Source organism: Oncorhynchus mykiss, chromosome 18 (genome assembly GCF_057628025.1).
Source record: "Oncorhynchus mykiss isolate SJ-2025 chromosome 18, ASM5762802v1, whole genome shotgun sequence".
Classification (NCBI taxonomy): Eukaryota; Metazoa; Chordata; class Actinopteri; order Salmoniformes; family Salmonidae; genus Oncorhynchus; species Oncorhynchus mykiss.
The window spans coordinates 26,432,703-26,453,440 of NC_143039.1; the positions used below are offsets into that span (position 1 = coordinate 26,432,703).

The following is a 20,738-nucleotide window of genomic DNA, read 5'->3' on the forward strand; positions in this document are numbered from 1 at the left end:
ATGTCATGGATATATGGAGACTTAAATACCCTGACCTAGTGAGAGATACATGGCGGAGGATTAATCAAGCTTGACTACTTTCTTATGCAAATTCTCTCTGGCACCAAAAGTTTAAAAAGTGTTGATAGGGGACAGAATGCGGTCGGATCATCACATAATTGGCATATAATATACTCTTACAGAATTTCCACGTGGGCGAGGATATTGTAAATTTAATCAAAGCCTACTGGATGATAAATTGTTTAGAACTTGGACAGAAGAATTTATAACTAACTTTTTCAGACATAACATAGCAGATCCCCTTATTGTATGGGACACTTTTAAATGTGCCTTTAGAGGCCATGCAATTCAGTACTCATCTATAAAACAAAAGCTATTTAGATCAAGAGTCCATAATTAAAAAGGAAATTGAAGGACTAACAGTACAGTTAGACAGCAATAAAAACGGTACCATAGAGGCACAGAATAAGTTAGAGGAAAAACAAAAAGAAATGGAGGAACTTATTCAAGAAAGATCCAGTGTAATATATTATAATAATAAAGCAAACTGGATGGAATATGGGGAAAAATGCACCAAATTATTTTTCAATCTTCAATAGAAATGCAACCAAATATTTTTATTGAAACTTGTTACAAATGGAGTCATGCATGATTCACCAAATTATATTTTGAAAGAGGAAGTAAAGTACTTTAAGAATATGTTTTTGTTTCAGTCTCCTCCATCTCCACTAACTGAAACTAATTGTATGGATTTTTTTCCTAATAATAATGTAAAATTAGCATCTGTACAGAAAGACTCATGGGAAGGCCAAATTACAGAGGAGGAATTTATTGATGCAATTAAAGCCTTTAAGCCTGGGAAAACTCCAGGGCTGGATGGCATACCAGTGGAAGTATACAAAACTTGTTTTGATATACTCAGAGGACCATTATTAGCATGTTTTAACCACTCCTATATAAATGGTAGATTATCAGACATGCAACAAGAAGGTCTGATATCATTATTACTGAAACAGGACCCAAGTGGTATATGTAAAGATCCAGTCCATTTAAAAACATTGGAGACCTCTTACACTTCAGTGTTGTGATGCAAAAATCCTAGCAAAATGCTTGGCGCATAGAATTTAAAAAGTATTGTCAGATCTTATTCATCCTAATCAGACAGGTTTCAATTGGCTGATACATTGGAGATAATATAAGACAAGTACTGGAAACAATAGGATACTGTGAAATATCGGGGACATCAGGCCTGGTTTTCATAGATGATTTTGAAAAGGCTTTTGATAAAGTAAAACTGGAGTTTATATATAAATGCCTAGAAAATTTCAATTTTAGGGAATCTCTTATAAAATGGGTTAATGTTATGTATAGTAACCCTAGGTGTAAATAATGGCTACATCTCAGAAAGTTTAAAACTATCTAGAGGAGTCAAACAAGGTTGTCCACTATCGGCATATCTATTTATCATTGCCATCGAAATGTTAGCTGTTAAAATTAGATCAAACAATAATATTAAGGGATTAGAAATCCTTGGTTTAAAACTAAGGTGTCATTGTAGGCTGATGATTAGAATCTCTTCATGGCCTCAAAGGATCTAGATACTTTTGCTATCCTCTCTGGATTAAAACCAAATTATGATAAGTAATATTACGTATTGGATCACAAAAAAAAAAAATCACATTTTACATTACCGTGTAGTTTACCAATTAAATGGTCTTACGGAGATGTGGACATACTCGGTATACAAATCCCTAAATAAAGAAATGATCTCACTCCAATACATTTTTATAGAAAGTTAGCAAAAAAAGATAAGATCTTGCTACCATGGAAATGAAAATACCTGTCTATTTGTGGAAAAATCTCCCTGATTAACTCTAGTTGTATCACTGTTTACCTATTTGCTTATGGTTTTGCCTACACCTAGAGACCTGCTTTTTAAATTATATGACCAAAAAATATTACATTTCATTTGGAATGCAAGCCAGACAAAATTAAAAGGGCCTATTTATATAAAGAATATGAATTTGGAGGGCAGAAATGAAATATTAAAGCATTAGACCTCTCACTAAAGGCATCAGTTATACAAAAGTTATATTTAAATCCAAACTGGTTATCTAGTAAATTGGTAGGAATGTCTCATCCTATGTTCAAGAATGGCCTTTTTCCCTTTATTCACATTACACCTGCTCACTTTTGGTTGTTTGAAAAGGAAATAATCTCCAAAAGATCGTTCTTTTTTAAATAAGCCTTGGAAAGTTGGTTGCAATTTCAGTTTAATCCACCTGAAAAGACAGAACAAATAATACAACAAATAATTGTGGTTAACCTCAAATTTACTAATTGGTAAAAAAAATAAGTTTAAAGTATTTTTCGAAGAAATAAAAAAAATAAAAAGTAAAGGTATTATTTTAGTGAATTATATCATAAATAGGACTGGTGGAGTTGTCACATATGCAGCTAACACAGACATATGGAAATGTCTGCTCTACCCAAAATTACAACCAATTAATTGCAGCATTACCACAAAAATGGAAGAGGCAAGTAAAAAGGGGGGAAAAGTAAGGAACTTGTATGTCGACCCTGTATTAAAGAACATATTGTTAAAGAAAAGTGTGATAAATAAAAACATATCATTTTCATTTAAAGGACCACAAAACTGACAGCTGTGCCATATAAATTGCAAAATAGTTGGGAAGAGATTTTCAATGTACCCATTCCATGGCACATGGTTTATGAATTGATACGCAAAACAACGCCGGATTCAAAACTTCAAATTTTTCAATTTAAATGACTATACAAAATTCTTGCAACCAATAGAATGTTATATATCTGGGGGATACAATCTTCCCAGCACTGCAGATTTTGCTGTGAGGAGGCAGAGTCATCAGATCATGTATTTTGGTATTGTCCATATGTAGCTCGTTTTTGGTCACAGGTCCAGGAATGGCTGAAGAATTGAAACATTTGCCTAGAACTAACGCTGCAGATAGCAATACTGGGTGATTTGAAAAGCCATAGTCAAATCAATCAATAATATAATAATTATTTTAGCAACATTTTTATTTTTCCTTTAAAATCTGTAGAAGCTATGAGAATAGAAAGGTTCAGTACTTTTGTGAAGCATCACAGCACAGTTGAAAAATATATGGCAAATAGAAATCCAAAATGGATGGTGTTAGAGATAGATGGGAGAGGTTGAATGGAGCTGAAGGGTGGGACTAATAACAATATAAAACATGTAAAACATACGTGGTCTGTAAAATGTATATAGGTTCAGAAATGTTGTGAAATAGCACAGTTACAAATACAAATCAAACTGGATGGACATCAGAAATAGAGGAAGGACTAAAAACAAACAAAATATAACTATTGTAAAATAGATTGTCTGTAAAATGTCTATAAGATGTATAAACTGAAGGTAGTAGCCTAAGCGTTTGTTAGTTTACTCCAATTGGGGGAAGGGTGGTAGGGTTTGCGGGGAATAATAAAGGTATATTCTTTATAAAGTATGGATGTCTATATAGGTACGTGTATATGTATGCATACGTGTATGTATATGAATATATATATTTACCAAAAAAATATGGGGGATTGGAAATGATGCAGACAATTACATTGATGGAAGCAACAATCTTTTCGCAATATTAAACAGATCCACCCCTTAAATTATTATTTTTTTAATCCATATTGAATTCAGGCTTTAACACAATTTAGAATAAGTCAAAGGGTATGAATATTTTCTGAAGGCACTGTAGTCCATTCCCATTTCAAACCTTTTTCTTAAAAAATAAAGCTCTGGATATGTAGACAAATTAGCTGGCTAACTCATTGATTCTGCTTGTAGTATAACCCTATGGAGTTTGTTTTCTAACTGACAAGTTATCCCACAAATCAGACAAGTCTGGACAGGCCTGCAGCATCCTGGGAGTTCCACTTGTCAACAGGATAGTGTTTCACCTGAGTACATCCAAGTACATATCACTGTGGCAATACTGTTTTTATTTTTTTAGGTTAGGATAATTATGTAGGCAGGTTAGGAGAACTAACATGGCATGTTAGAATAATTAACTTGGCAGGTTAGGAGAATGAGGGTAAAGGTTAGGCTTAGCTAAAATGCTACAGTTTTCCCCAATGTGACAACTAGAAGGTGCTGCACTGGTAGTACAAACCATCAGTACCATAACACCGGCTGTTCTTACGAGGAAGCGCAGTGTATACGGCGAAATGGTTTGCGGAGAAAAAACTAAACAAATATAATCATGCGCAGGGCTTTATAGCAACCGTGGTTGAGGTACAGGGAATTTATACCCGGCACCCTTTTCAGCAACTACTCCCTCATTAGGCTACAGAATCAACTAGCACACGCACTCACTTTAATAACAAAAATCAGTCTGATGCACAAAGGAGATATTAGTTTGTCTTTATGCATAAACTACAAAAAAGCAATACAGAGAAATAAAATAAAACAAATTGAAATAAAGCTATGACAACATGTGCAATGTCTTCATCACTGGGTCTGGTGTGCCATCACCCCAACAAACATTGGGAAAGTCCTAGTGAATCACGGATGAATCCATGAAGTTGAAGGCGTCAACATGCATTCATTCCATCCGTTTAGCCATCCCTCCATTCTTTCAATCATCCCTCTCTACCCATCCCTCCACAGCAGTAACTCTGTGGTTCTGCATGCACTTTCGTCTCAGCAGGAGTTGTCAGATTATAAAGGAAAGACACTTCTGTAAATCAAGTTCCCTTTTCCATCAAGAAGAAATACATACATTTGATTGCAGCTACAGTTTGTTACAGACAAGCTTATGAAGGATTACAGTGTGGATACAAACACAATAAAATACACTACATGGCCAAAAGTAGGTTGACACCCCTTCAAACTAGTGGATTCGGCTATTTCAGCCACACTCGTTGCTGACAGGTGTATAAATTGAACACCCAGCCATGCAATCTCCATAGACAAACAATGGCCCGTAGTGAAAAGCTCCGTGACTTTCAACGTGGCACCGTCATAGGATGCCACCATTTCAACAAGTCAGTTCGTCAAATTTCTGCTCTGCTAGAGATGCCCCAGTCAACTGTAAGTGCTGTTATTGTGAGTGGCAACGTCTAGGAGTAACAATGGCTCAGCAACGAAGTGGTAGGCCACAAGCTCACAGAACGGGACCGCTTGTCTTCGGTTGCAACATTCACTACCGCGGTCCAAACTGCCTCGGGAAACAACATCAGCACAAAAACTGTTAGTCTGGAGCTTCATGAAATGAGTTTCCATGGCTGAGCAGCCGCACAAGCCTAACACGCTGACTACACTGCTCGCGTCTGGTGTGCGAACATTGCAAATAAAATTTTGAATTATTGTGCCCGCACCAGCGAGCATTTGCGTTGCCAGGGGCTAAAATAGAAATCAGTTCTATTTCTGACGCAGATCACACTGCAAGTCCTGCCTCTCCCATCTCCTCATTGGTTATACCTACATGGGTGACTGAAAGACGAATGAGGTCAGTGGCGGTAATGCACCTAATTTATGAAAGTTGCCAATCGCAATATAAAGTCAAGAGAAGAAAAAGGCTGGAAGGAAGAGACTAGAAATGATTTGGTTGAATGAGGGTGTGGATTAATTGGCGGAGTAAAGGACCTTGTGCATTTCAGGTAAAATAACAACTTAATATTTATATCCCAGGACAAGCAACAGCAAGCTAGCTAATTAGGACAAATTAGCCAGCAAGTGCAAGCTAACTAGCCATAAATGTTTAATGCTTTTTGACCTGTCCCTAAATTAATATAATTGGTTCAGAGTTTGTTTTGATATTTTAACCTGCGTGTCGTGATCGCGTTTGGTGGGGGAGACTAAATAAATGTTTGCACGATGGTGCACGCGCGCAGCCGGTTTGGGTTCTGTGTAAGATCACCATGTGCAATGCCAAGCGTCAGCTGGAGTGGTGTAAAGCTCGCAATTGGACTCGATCAGTGGATATGTGTTCTCTGGAGTGATAAATCACGCTTCACCATCTGACAGTCCGACGGATGAATCTGAGATTGACAGATGCCAGGAGAATGCTACATGCCCCAATGCATAGTGCCAACTGTAAAGGTTGGTGAAGGATGAATAGTTGTCTGGGGCTGTTTTCTTTTTCATTCCAGTGAAGGGAAATCAATAACATTCTAGACGATTCTGTGCTTCCAACGTTGTGGCAACAGTTTGGGGAAGGCCCTTTCCTGTTTCAGCATGACAATGCCCCCATGCACAAAGCGAGGCCCATACAGAAATGGTTTGTCGAGATCGTTGTGGAAGAAATTGACTGGCCTGCACAGAGCCCTGACCTCAACCCCATCGGACAGCTTTGGGATTAATTGGAACACCGACTGCGAACCGGGCATAATCGCCAAACATCAGTGCCCAACCTGACTAATGCTGGTGACTGAATGGAAGCAAGTCCCCATAGCAATGATCTAACATCTAGTGGAAAGCCTTCCCAGAAGATTGGAGGCTGTTATTACAGCAAAGCGGGGACCAACTCCATATTAATGCCCATGATTTTGGAATGAGATGTTGGACGAGCAGTTGTCCACATACTTTTGGTCATATAGTGTATATATTAACCCTTTGCAGAAGTGTAATGTGTTTTTCAGAGAACATCTCAGTGAGTGACTCAATCATTGACACACTGACGATTGTCAACATCAACATTTCAAAGGCAGCACATGGCATCATGATCTCACAGGACCTGTGTTGCCATGCGAGAAGGCAGGTTATACACAGCTTTATATATAATAAACTGGAGTGACTAATACAAGTTGCGTCAGTAACATTTAAAAAAACATCACAGTGGGCTAGTAGTGGTATTACATTCTTACAGATACGACAGAAATAAACAGTTAGAAAGTAATTATCTATGCAACACTGTTTTACATTCCATATACTGTACATGCATGTCTTCTACAGACATGCTAGGTACCAGTAGGCCTAACACTGAACTCCACAGACCATTGGTCTCCCCCCCCCCCCCCCCCTCCTGGAGAACTACAGGATGAGCACACTAACCCACCTGATTCAGCTAATCAAGGTCTTAACGACTAGTTAAATCAGGTAGGTTGGTGGTGGGCGGGAACAAAAGCCTGCAGCCCAGTAGCTCCCCAGCACGAGGCTTGGAGACCGCTGTCTTGATGGAAGACGTGTGAGAGGATTAGTAGCTCCAGTGTAGGTAAAAGGGATCAAAGCATTACAAACACACAAAAAACTCCTTTACAAATACAAACTAGACTAGCGGGTGGGTTAAAAGAGAACTACAGGACACTCAAATAAACTACAAATCCCAAGAAGACAACCTGGTCGATGCTGCTGCACAGGAAATATAAATCATAAATTAAAAAAAATAAAAAAGTTGTTTCAGTGTTTCCTGTTAGCATAATTGAAATCTAGGGAACTACACAATAATTATTTGTCTCTGTTAAAAAACTGTCTCATCCTCCATACTTTTAGTACATTGTATTCAAATAAAATACAAAGTTAAATGCATGTGCATGTGAGTGGTTATACACATCTTCTCATATGCACCAGTGGTGGCTGGTGGGAGAAGCTATCGGAGGACAGGGTCATTGTAATGCTGGACCGGAATAAACAGAGTCAAACATGTGGTTTCCATATGCTTGAGGTGTTTGATACGTTCCATTTATTCCAGTCCAGCCAATACAATGAGCCTACACTGATATACACACTTCTCTCACACAGACAGACACACGGCCGGGGCGTAGGCATGGGTGGGCCCATGGGTGCCCCCACTGGGAGCAAAAAACTATTTTCTTTCTAGATATATATATATTTTTAAGTACTGCTCTTTCCTTGTCAGTGTTCCAAATGGGACATTATTTGTAGAGCCCAACCGATAAAATCGGTTGACCGATATTAAATCGGTCGATATTTTTATCTGCCTTTATTCCACAGATAAAGTGCCCATATTATATACATAGAATAAACAAATATGTCTGCTCCATTTTCAATGATTGCCTAAAGAGGGCACTCTACCAGCTGCTCATTGAACATCATTCAGCCCCAGTCCACAATGTGAGGGAAAGTAGACATGGTGGTTTGTAGCTTGAGTAGCTTGCCACAGCCAGCATGAGTAAATAATCAAAAGTACACTTCACCAAGCAAGCAGCCCTGTCCTCATCACATTCTCACTTTGTTAACGTTAGCTGGCTAGCTAACCAGCAAGGTAGTTAGCTTAGCTATCTAGCCAGCAATCTGTGCTACGTATGTGCCAACACTGGACTGGCGCCAAAGTGAATACTCGTCCTTGATACAAAAAGAAGACCGATACTATCAGGGCCTATTATGTTAGCTAGTGGGCTAATTTAGTTAGTTTTTCTGAAATATGCAATCTGCAAAAAACAAGACAGTTGGCGCAGGTCTATCATTCAGGCCATGTGCTCGCATTCATTATGAGATAAGTAGCTAATGTTAGCTAGCTCGCGAAATTAGAACGTGTGACAAAAACCAGCGCAGCAAGAATTTGCATGCATAAACATTTTCAGTCATCAGCGCATGACATTTGCAGTTGAAATGTATAGCCAATACATTTTGTATTGAATAACAGTGTTATGTAAATATGGTTTCTTTAAGAAAGCATTGTCGTAATGAACAGCTAGCGTGTGCTTGTCGTAACGTACTCTCATTGCAAGGTGGACCATAAAGTTTTTGTTTACATGACCACTCTTATGGTGGTTTAGCACAAACACTTTTTCATACCTCTTTTCCACTGCCATAGACATTTTTAAGTTGCACCTAAGAAGGTCAACTAAACAAGCTTTGTATTCACTGTCGAATTTATAGAGAACATAATTGCTTTTTGGTGGATCCTGTAAACCACAAATAAAATGTTCTTAAATAATGTTAACTATAATATTTAGTTAAGAAATTATCATTTAGAGTATCTGTTGATCCTTTGAAGCACAATTTGGTCTGTTTTTCATTCAACCTCTATAAAAACAATATAATCGACAGATATCAGTAATCTGTGACTTTTCCCTCCCTCAAAATCGGTATCGGACCCATAAATCCAATATGGGGTCGGGCTCTTTTTACCTAAACATGTAAACATCATCAGATAGAATTCATAGACAGCTATAAAACGGTACATTTATCTCTTGGCCACATGGCAACATTGCAGGAAGTTAGTTAACAAAACATTTGAATTTTTAAAAATTGCCCACCCAAATTTCTGCAGGCCTACCCACCAACAAATTCCTGTCGCCGCCACTTCCCCACGGTTGCCATGATTGTTGTGTAAAGGTTGTTGTGTAGTTGCAGTGTAGTTGTTAGTCTGTGTTCAGGCTGTAGTAGTTGTATAGTTGTAGTGGTTGTTGTGTAGTTGTGTGTCTGGGTTCACGCCAGGTTTGGCCTCTAGGTGTTCGTCTTCATCCGTCTCTGATCGAGGGCAGCGAGGAGGGGGGCGGAGTTTAAAGAAATCAGAGACGTAGCAAACCTGAGAGAAAATAATAGTTTAAAGTCAGCAGTGCTGAGCGATTAGTGCCTTTTTAGGTCGGTTCTGTTTCAGGTCGATTCTGAAAAAATAATTACGTTTTAGATTTTGGTCACAATTTTATTTGAAACATTAAATGCATTGTGGGTTAAATGCTGTAACACTGAATAAAACAAAAGTCCCATGAGGGTAGTGACTGCCCATTACTTATTATTATCATCACTTATTAACATTACTTGAATAAAATATCTCAGTTGTTGTGAATATTACATTTGTTTTATTTGATGACTTTATTATTTCATTCCAAGTCATCATCTCATCTCTATAGAGCTGCTGCCTACGGTTTCTGACAAAATCACTGTTTTAGTAGTTCATCAAAGTAATTTATTTATTTACCTTTATTTAACTAGGCAAGTCAGTTAAGAACAAATTCTTATTTTCAATGACGGCCTAGACAAATAGTGCCTGTTCAGGGGAAGCTCTGGGGTTTGAACTTGCGACCTTCCGGTTACTAGTCCAACCCTCTAACCACTAGGCTACCCTGCCGCCCCAATACTTTTATGACTGCTGAATACCAACTATCAGTCACTTAGATCATGTATATTCTGTAAACTACAACTCCCTACTACATCGCACAGTTCAGGCTTGATCTGATTTATCTCTAGAGTAACTGTGCAATGTGCACATTGAGCTCACAGAAAAAACAGAATGGAATTAAAATAATTGAACTGACATCGGTCAATTAGTTGTTCCAAAACCAAAGAACTACAGACATTTCGGTTTAACTGCTCAGCACATGTACAAACACACACACACACCTCCTACACACACTCACGTTGAGCACAGCGATGAGAGTTCCCTGCAGCAGTCCCACCAGTACGTCGCTCCAGTGGTGTTTGTAGTCGCTAACCCGTGTGTATCCAACGTACAACGCAAACGCCACGAGGAAGAACTGCACTGTGGGTCTGACCAGACGAGTCCACTTCCCCTGCATACGTGCTTGCACATACAACTACACACACACACACACATTAATCGTCATCTCACGTGTGTATGAAACTCACACAAATAAAAAACACTCACTGCTAGAAACAGCATGCTGTACATCCCGAAGGCAGAGTGTCCGGAGTAAAACGACAATCTGGAAAACAGAGGAGAGAAACATGTTGACATTGCATCACATAGCAAGAGAAGAAAGACAGACAGAAATATACACACCTGGATTCAGTGACGTTTCGAGGGTTGCCAGTACAGTTGAGTTGCAGCATGTACCCAGAACAAACAGTGGGATTACACACAGACAGGAAGTTAGGGCGTGGCCTGCCGATGGTGAACTTGGCCAGGTCAGTCAGTGATTGGCTCACAGCTGCTCCAAACAGGAAGGTTCCCACCACCTAGTAGAGGCATAGCACAGGCCAATTTAACCACTTTCCCGAACCAATGAAATTGGGAAGAGGCAGCTAGCCAATCCGAGCTAAGACCACATATTGTCAGCCCAAAACTATGACCCGTGTTCCAACTGACCTTGTAGAGAGCTGACATGTACTGGTTAAAGTTAGAGTTGGAGTGGAGACGCTTGGAGTACACCAGGTACGCTTCTCCTGTAGTTATCTATGGAGAGAGAGAGGCAAACTCATAGCATAGCAGAGGTAAACTCGTACCATAGCAGAGGTAAACTCGTACCATAGCAGAGGTACACTCGTACCATAGCAGAGGTACACTCGTACCATAGCAGAGGTACACTCGTACCAGGTAAACTCGTACCATAGCAGAGGTAAACTCGTACCATAGCAGAGGTAAACTCGTACCATAGCAGAGGTAAACTCGTACCATAGCCTGCCATAACCATCAAGTTGTTCATCAAACTTACTATGACTATGGAGGAGGGGATGGTGACTGCAGCCATTGCCCTGTGGGAGATGGTGTCTCTTCTGTAAGGATATCTGATGCTCTCGTCATCACAGTAGATACCCCTCTGGTACGGGCTGAACATTAGCGTCAAGACCGCAGACGGAAGGGCCGCTGGGAAGGGGGGAGAGTGATAGGAAGGGTAGAGGGAGAGAGAGGAGGGGTGTCGGAGTGGGTCAAGGGAGACAGTATCAACATGGTGCTGAACTTGTCTCTGTATAGGCCTAGGTGAGATTGAGGTTCAAGAAGCAGCTCAACAGGCTCTGACAGACATGTTTAAATCTATCAGCTGGACAGGAACTGTGAACAATACATGGGCATGTGAAGGCACATTGAGGCACTTATTGGTCAGCAGTATATCAGTGACCTCTGTCCCCTGGGGAGGAAGCTGCTAACTAACACCACACACACGCCATCCAAAGATTGTATAGTACAGTATGACGATGCTTAGAAACTGCCTCTATAATAGAAATCCACAATCACGCTTGTAGGCGATGTCATGGCAACGTTGGCTAGCTAAGCTCGTCTCGCTCCGAACTGCGCATGAGCAGGCCGTCAAATCAAAAGCCCTCCTTAGATATCCAGTTATTTTACACCAAAATGAAAACATGTCAGTTTGTCACTTCCACACAAGGTTGGGGTAACATGTTCAGCTACCTAAGACACCTAGGTCGATTTAGAGAATATTAGCAGCAAAGGGAGTATTTTTCACTTCTCCCATTGACTTCCCAAACCCCTGTCTGGTCTGTCGAGTCTGATTCACGAAGCGTTCCTGGAAGTTTTGCGTCGGTGGGTCTCTGGGTTTAGATACTCTGTGTGCACTCTAATGGTAATGCACCCACACACATCCATCACCATAGATATGCCTAACAGTGTAACAGCCTTAAACTTTCACCACTGAGCCCTGCTGACAAGGGCATGGGAGCCAACTATCGGACGCGACACACACATGCGCGCGCGCGCACACACACACACACACACACACACAATGAATGTCCCATTCTCTATTTATTTATACACAAAGTTACCATGAGAAATTCCCTTAAACTGATCTCTCACGGAAGAGACCATGGACTTTTCTTTTAACCTTTCTCCTCTCTTTCCCGGACTCAAACCTTTCTCCCCCTGCTCTCACCCTCTCTTTCTTTCACTCCCTCGCTCTCTCCCCATAGTTCAGTGACTCACAGACCAGAGCAGAGACTGGCACCAGGATAGACTATAAAACTGTCTCAACTGACAACACAATAGTGTGCAAACACACACACTCAAATCTGACAGGACAATGGTTTTATACACCCTCGTGATTTTTTCCCCTGTTTTTATGAACCCTGTCACTAGACAACATGCTCCCCTGATGCAAACTGAACTTCCACCAGTCATATACTGAACAAAAATATAAAACGCAACATGCAACAATTTCAAAGATTTTACTGAGTAACAGTTCATAGAAGGAAACCAGTCAATTGAAATACATTCATTAGGCCCTGATCTATGGATTTCACATGACTGGGCAAGGGAACAGCCATGGGAGGGCATAGGCCCACCCACTTGGGAGATTTTTTACGTGCTTCAGCACTCGGTAGTCCCATTCTGTGTGCTTGTGGCCTACCACTTTGCGGCTGAGCCGTTGTTGCTCCCAGACGTTTCCACTTCACAATAACAGCACTTACAGTTGACCGGGGCTGCTCTAGCTTGTTGGAAAGGTGGCGTCCTATGACGGTGCCACATTGAAAGTCACTGAGCTCTTCAGTAATGCCATTTTACTGACAATGTTTGTCTATGGGTATAATAAAGTGCATTTGAAAATTATTCAGAGCCCTTGGCTTTTTCCACATTGATACATTACAGCCGTATTCTAAAAATGGATACAATTATTTCCTCATCAATGTACACACAATACCCCATATTGACAAAGCATAAAACAGGTATTTTTTCATTTTTTTGCAAATGTATTAAATATAAAACAATGAAATATCACAGTTACATAAGTATTCAGATCCTTTACTCAGTACTTTGTTGAAGCACCTTTGGCAGTGATAAGAGCCTTAAGTCTTCTTGGGTATGATGCTACAAGCACACCTGTATTTGGGGAGTTTCTCACATTCTTCTCTGCAGATCCTCTCAAGCTCTATCAGGTTGAATGGGGAGTGTCGCTGCACAGCTATTTTTAGGTCTCCCCAGGGATGGGGTTCAAGTCAGGGCTCTGGCTGGGCTACTCAAGGACATTCAGAGACTTGTCGCGAAGCCACTCCTGCATTGTCTTGGTTGTGTGCTTAGGGTCGTTGTCCTGTTGGAAGGTGAACCTTCACACTGGAGCAGGTTTTCTTCAAGGATCTCTCTGTACTATGCTCCATTCATCTTTCCCTCGATCCTGACTAGTCTACCACTCCCTGCCGCTGAAAAACATCCTCACAGCATGCTGCCACCACCATGCTTCACCGTAGGGATGGTGCCAGGTTTCCTCCAGACGTGACACTTGGCATTCAGACCAAAGTGTTCAATCTTGGTTTCATCAGACCAGAGATTCTGACTCTAAGCGGGCTGTCATGTGCCTTTCACTGAGGAGTGGCTTCCGTCTGGCCACTCTACTGTAAAGGCCTGATTAGTGGAGTGCTGCAGAGATGTTTGTTCTTCTGAAAGGTTCTCCCATCTCCACAGAAGAACTCTTTAGCTCTGTCAGAGTGACCATCGGGTTCTTGGTCACCTCCCTGACCAAGGCCCTTCTCCCCTGATTGCTCAGTTTGGCCGGGCGGCCGGCTCTAGGAAGTGTCTTGGTGGATCCAAACCTCTTCCATTTAAGAATGATGGAGGCCACTGTGTTCTTGGGGACCTTCAATGCTGCAGACATTTTTTGTACCCTTACCCAGGTCTGTGCCTCGACACAATCCTGTCTAGGGGCTCTATGGAAAATTCCTTCGACCTCATGGCTTGATTTTTTTCTCTGACATGCTGTGGGACATGTTTTGTTTGTTTTCTCAATTTTTTCATTGTCTTTTGTTTTGAGTGCTCTGTGAGCAATGCTGATTTTCTGTCCTGATAATGTTGAGGCAGGGAGCCTGAGCACACCAACATGCTGAATTGATACAATGTTACAATTCATTACCCATAGCACAAATCAAGACAGATAGGCACAGCCAGAAGAGGACTGGCCACACCTCAGAGCCTGGTTCCTCGCTACGTTTCTTCCTAGGTTCTGGCCTTTCTAGGGAGTTTTTCCTAGCCACCGTGCTTCTACACCTGCATTGCCTGCTGTTTGGGGTTTTAGGCTGGGTTTCTGTACAGCACTTTGTGACATCTGCTGATGTAAAAATGGCTTTATGTGACTGATTGATTGATTGAATGGGAGGCAGACAGGCAGAGTAGAGATTAATGCAATTGAAATAACCTGAATTTTCACCAGGATATTTTCTACTGTTTTTGTCAGCTTTAGGCTTATGTATTTTACTTAGTTGATGATGGAAGTTACAGGGGTGGCGCAGAGTGGCGCAGTGTTCTGCATCTCCGTCCAAGAGGCGTCACTGCAGCACCTGGTTCGAATCCAGGCTGCATCACATCCGGCCGTTATTGGGCGTCACATAGAGCGGCACACAATTGGCCCAGCGTCGTCAGGGGTAGGCCTCATTGTAAATAAGAATTTGTTCTCTCTTAGTTCCATACGCTCATTTGTATTATTTAAATTAAGATTGTGATTAACCATGTGACAATTTTGAGAAACGAAAAAAGTTATTATTGAAATGAAACTGTTCCACGAAAATGTACACAGTATTAAAATAATCAGAACTGGTAGAAATGGTAGGATAACTTGTAAGCTTCCCCAAACTTGAAACTCACAAGCTGTCTTTATCATAACACCCATTACCAAAATGTGTGAAGGCGCAAGTGCGTGCACACTGGAGGTCCCGTGGTAAAAAACGGTCCCGCCTCTAAAAATCAAATGCCAGTCCAACTGATTCGTTCTGGCGCCTGCCCTGTTCACATTGTCACTCATCAGCGGCATATGAACAGCGTGACTACTTTGTCAACCTTAATTCCGCTAGGTCAAGCATGCACTCAGCCACTTTGAAGTTTACTAAGTAGTATTTACTTTGAAGTCATGTCGACTCTGTAGGGTTCTAGGATAACAGTTAGATAAGACAGCTCTCTGGAGTGTAGTGGTTAGGGTGAGGATGAAGTGTGCATGTGTGTGTAGCACTCTGCTGCAGTGTCAGACGTATAATTGTAGTAATCTCCAGTTTTATTTCAGTAAGGTTTCTGCTACAGTGTTATTGTAGCCCAGGGTTGAGTTGAACCAAGATTGTTCCTCTCTCCAGAGAGTAAGCTGAGCTGGATTTGATAAAACAAGGAAGGAGAAAGGGGAGTGTGTGAATAAATAGATGAAAGATTGTCTTAATAGTGTTGGTTTTCAATGTGGTAACAGTGAATCTGGAACTGATTTTGAACTATTCAACCCTGCTGAATGGTAACCGAACTGGTGACGACCCGTACCTGGGATCCAGTGGTACTGGAGCTGTTTTAATGAACCCAAAGGAAAACGGATTCAAGCATTCTCTTCGGTATCTTCGGAAGAGGTTCGTTTGTAGCACACATCTTGACCTTCCTCAGAGATGTAGAAAGAACAGCGATGTGGCACAGACTCAGAGGGCTGGGCGTTTGTGTGTCCAGTGGCAGATATAGGAAGCAGAGTCCATAGTCCGTCTTCTTCCGTCTTCCGCTGTACTGTCAGAATCCTGGTTATTTTCCACACAGGAAAAGTCAATACCCCCCCCCCTCTCTCTCACACACACACATAGTTGGCACAGAGAGATGGTGTGTGTGTGTGAGAGAGAGAGTCAGTAAAACAGCGGCAGAGTATCTTCTCTAACTCTAGTTGTGCGCAAAACCCAGAAAATCAAATAGGTAAATAACAAACTCACCCAACAACAGTTGGTATCAGTCTATAGTTTGATGCAGATGCTCTTCTAACCCCAAGTGACATTAATAACAGTAAGAACTTAGAGCCATGGCAGCTGTTTTAGGTCTCATGTTCACTTCCACAGAAAGTTTGATGACCCAAGGTTTTTAAAGGACTGTGACCCCCCCCCCCCCCCCCCCCATCACAGCAAACTTCTGGGAAGAAAGTGAAAAACATTGACACAGTGTGAAACTATATTAATTTAGATTCCTTAGAATGACCCGTAGAATGAACATGATCATTGTCTGCCAATCAGATTCTTCCAGAGGGTGTGTACAGGTCTTACAACAGTAATCTGTCCCATTCACACAATCACCAGTCAATATTGAATGATCTAAAGGTCCATATGAAATGATGGATACGTCAGGCCATTTGTTATGCATATAACAGCAGATTGCTTGGTTTGGTTGGCGTTTGGTTGGTATTTTTGTTAAAAGAGTGTGTCGCAGAAATAACTCAATGTGCCTGTGTGTGTGTGTGTGTATAAAGTTTATTTGTCTGCAGTGATAACAAGGCAAAGGAGAGGAGAAAATAGTTAAACAGAGAAAGAAAGAGGATAGAGAGAGTGAGTAAAAGAGGGATGGGAGAATGAGAGAGAAAGAGGGATGGGAGAAAGAGAGAAAGAGGGATGGGAGAATGAGAGGGAGAGAAAGAGGGATGGGAGAATGAGGGAGAGAAAGAGGGATGTGAGAATGAGAGGGAGAGAGAGGGATGTGAGAATGAGAGGGAGAGAGAGGGATGTGAGAATGAGAGAGGGAGAGAAAGAGGGATGGGAGAATGAGAGGGAGAGAGAGGGATGTGAGAATGAGAGAGGGAGAGAAAGAGGGATGGGAGAATGAGGGAGAGAAAGAGGGATGGGAGAATGAGAGGGAGAGAAAGAGGGATGGGAGAATGAGAGGGAGAGACAGAAAGAGGATAGAGAGAGTGAGTAAAAGAGGGATGGGAGAATGAGAGAGGGAGAGAAAGAAAGAGGATAGAGAGAGTGAGTAAAAGAGAGATGGGAGAATGAGAGAGGGAGAGAAAGAGGGAAGGGAGAATGAGAGACGGAGAGAGAGGGATGTGAGAATGAGAGGGAGAGAGAGGGATGTGAATGAGAGAGGGAGAGAAAGAGGGATGGGAGAATGAGAGAGGGAGAGAAAGAGGGATGGGTGAATGAGAGAGGGAGAGAAAGAGGGATGGGAGAATGAGAGAGGGAGAGAAAGAGAGATGGGTGAATGAGAGAGGGAGAGAAAGAGGGATGGGAGAATGAGAGAGGGAGAGAAAGAGAGATGGGAGAATGAGGGAGAGAAAGAGGGATGGGAGAATGAGAGGGAGAGAAAGAAAGAGGATAGAGAGAGTGAGTAAAAGAGGGATGGGAGAATGAGAGAGGGAGAGAAAGAGGGAAGGGAGAATGAGAGACGGAGAGAGAGGGATGGGAGAATGAGAGAAAGAGGGATGGGAGAATGAGAGAGGGAGAGAAAGAGGGATGGGAGAATGAGAGAGGGAGAGAAAGAGAGATGGGTGAATGAGAGAGGGAGAGAAAGAGGGATGGGTGAATGAGAGAGGGATGGGAGAATGAGAGAGGGAGAGAAAGAAAGAGGATTGAGGAAAAGCTTTGTCAGATCAGATCCAGTTTGTCGACTAGGCACATTCCTACTATATTAATGACACAGTGAGGAAGCTGGGCTATGGCCTACGAACACACACACGCCAACAAAACACAAGTATGCACACGCACACTAATAAAAACAACCCTGTATCACTCTTATCTGAACTGGGAATAAAAAAAATCCCAATAGTTTTCTTGTCACTAAATGTAGACTGATTACTGAGAGAGAGAGAGGGTGGAGGCAGGAGAGATGAAAGAAAAATAAGCAACTGGAGAGATTGAGGGAGGAAATATTGAAAGACGAAAAGAGAAAGAGTCTGTCAACAAATATGGTTCCTGTCATCTTTTTAAATGTATTTTTCTAACCTTTATTTAACTAGGCAAGTCAGTTAAATATTTACAATGACGGCCAAACCCTAACCCGGACGACGCTGGGTCAATTGTGCGCCGCCCTATGGTACTCCCAATCGCGGCCAGTTGTGATACAGCCTGGAATCGAACCAGGGCCTGCAGTGAAGCTTATATCACTGAGAATCAGTGCCTTAGACCGCTGCTTCACTCGGGAATGTCAGACCCCAGGTCCAGACACACAGCCCTCTGAGACTGTCAACAAACATGGTTATGCCAGGAGGTGATGTCGTCTGTTAACAGCTTAACTGTTAAACAACCCTACTCTCTCACTCACTAAATACCATGAGAGAAAGAGAGCAAGGGAGTGGGGGAGGAAGACAAAGAGTGGGGGAGGAAGACAAAGAGTGGGGGATAGGGTGAAGAAATGGATGAAGAGGGAAAGATGTGGAGGGAGTGGGAGATAGAGGGGGTAGGAGACTGTCCACCCAAATGTCTATTCTAAACTACAGATCCTGTAGTATTGAGAGTCCAGTACAAGTCCGAACATGCACACCCTGGCCCCACACACAAATGCAGCAATCACACTGGAAGCAATAGGGAAAAGCCCAACAAGCAGGACACTTTCCATGGAAGACCAGTCAGAAGAACAAGTGTACACACACGCACACACACACACACACACACACACACTTACAGATCTTTTTTTTAAATGGTCATCATAAATTAATTGTAACTGTGAAATTGTAAACTTAAAATCATAGTAAATGTGATTATGCAATTTGTGTTACTAACCCATGCGGACAGATGACTAGCCTACAATCTACAGTACTTGAATCAATACAGATCAGTATTACACCACTCCACCAGGCACTGTGACCACCTGTAATGTGCTGACAGACAATGATAGAATCGATTAAACAAGCTATAACACGAGCAATGCGGACTCTCTTCCTATTACAATACTATTGCGGTGTGTCTGTCTGTGTGTGTAACACACAACACATGTTCTTATGACTGGCCTGTAATGGAAAGTGTCCGGCATGCTGGGCTTTGGCCTGTGGCTTGTGTGTGTGTGTAGCCTGCCTAAACATTGTTTACAAAGTCCCCCACCGTCTCAGTCTTGTTCAGCATTTACCCAATAAACAATTATACATAAACAACTATTTTATTGATGTATCGGTGGCTAGTGCTACCCTATTGCATTGCGCATGTGTAGACGGCAGAGAGAGCGAGTTGTGTCCTTGGTTATTACAACAAATCATGTTATATCAGCCATGTTGTTGGAGAGAGAGAAATAGGGCACTCACCGATAACCACACAGAAAACATCAACTAGAATCAGCATATTTTTCTTGGGAACTGGTAGCTCCATCTTCACGCTTATACTCTCTCCGAAGAAGAATTATCAAAACTGCAAACGTTATTGGGAGAAGTTTAGTTGCAGAGGTAAGAGAAAAATAGTGTGAACAATCAGATGTGCTTGTTCTTCCGGATTTCGCTCCCGTAGCCTACCTGGCCTACCTGTTTAGGCCTACGCTCTATAGGTGAGTCGGGGAAAGACGCAACTGTAGTATACACCACACACACAGTGTCCAGCGCTGTCAACACACGGACATGTGTGGGTCGCGCATTGTCCAAAAGCAAGCAGAGATAACGGAAGAAAAAAAACTTCGGAAATCGTTTCCTTTACGGAAAGTTGAGAATGGGCTCTTTCCCCAACTAAAGGCGCGTGTGCGTTTACACTCCCCAGAGCTGACGTCAGAACTCTTGTGAAAAGAAAAGTGAACCAGACCGCAGGGTGGAGTCAGAGGATGAAGAGATTGTTTTTGTTGAAGAGATGAAGAGATAAAGCAGTGTTGCAGCAACATCCAGAAAAAAAATGAGAAAAGATGCAAGATAATTGAGATGTGTCATGGAAGATGTAGGTTTTCTGATAATGTATAAATAAACTACTTTTACCCCCCATATCAATCAATCACATGTATTTATAAAGCCATTGTTACATCAGCCAATGTCACAAAGTGCTATAAAGAAACCCAGCCTAAAACCCCAAACAGCAAGCAATGCAGATGTAGAAGCGCGTGGCTAGGAAAAACTCCCTAGAAAGGCAGGAACCTAGGAAGAAACGTAGCGAGGAACCAGGCTCTAAGGGGTGGCCAGTCCTCTTCTGGCTGTGCCGGGTGGAGATTATAACAGTACATGGCCAAGACGTTAAAACATTCATAGATGACCAGCAGGGTCAAATAATAATAATCACAGTGGTTGTAAAGGGTGCAACAGGTCAGCACCTCAGTAGTAACTGTCAGTTGGCTTTTCATAGCCGATCATTCAGAGTTAGAGACAGCAGGTGAGGTAGAAAGAGAGAGTTGGAAACAGCAGGTCTGGGACAAGGTAGCATGTCTGGTGAACAGGTCAGGGTTCCATAGCCGCAGGCAGAACAGTTGAAACTGGAG

General features: G+C 41.8%; 1 protein-coding gene across 3 annotated transcripts; it reads right to left on the reverse strand.

The window, feature by feature from the left end:
- Window positions 1–4,403: 4,403 nt before the first annotated feature.
- Window positions 4,404–20,350, reverse strand: LOC110495738 (phospholipid phosphatase 2). 3 transcript variants are annotated; one of them, XM_021571136.3, is made up of 8 exons: window positions 19,798–20,350; window positions 19,594–19,696; window positions 11,359–11,510; window positions 11,013–11,099; window positions 10,707–10,882; window positions 10,572–10,629; window positions 10,324–10,500; window positions 4,404–9,491 (listed from the first exon to the last, which is right to left on the reverse strand). In XM_021571136.3, exons 2-8 carry the CDS (start codon window positions 19,655–19,657, stop codon window positions 9,336–9,338), a joined length of 870 nt encoding a protein of 289 aa, XP_021426811.3. In that variant the 5' UTR covers window positions 19,658–19,696; window positions 19,798–20,350; the 3' UTR covers window positions 4,404–9,335. The 3 variants fall into 3 exon arrangements, with proteins under 3 accessions (XP_021426811.3, XP_021426810.3, XP_021426812.3); XM_021571135.3 differs by having other exon boundaries at window positions 19,807–20,056; XM_021571137.3 differs by lacking the exons at window positions 19,594–19,696; window positions 19,798–20,350 and adding an exon at window positions 15,882–16,430.
- Window positions 20,351–20,738: the final 388 nt, after the last annotated feature.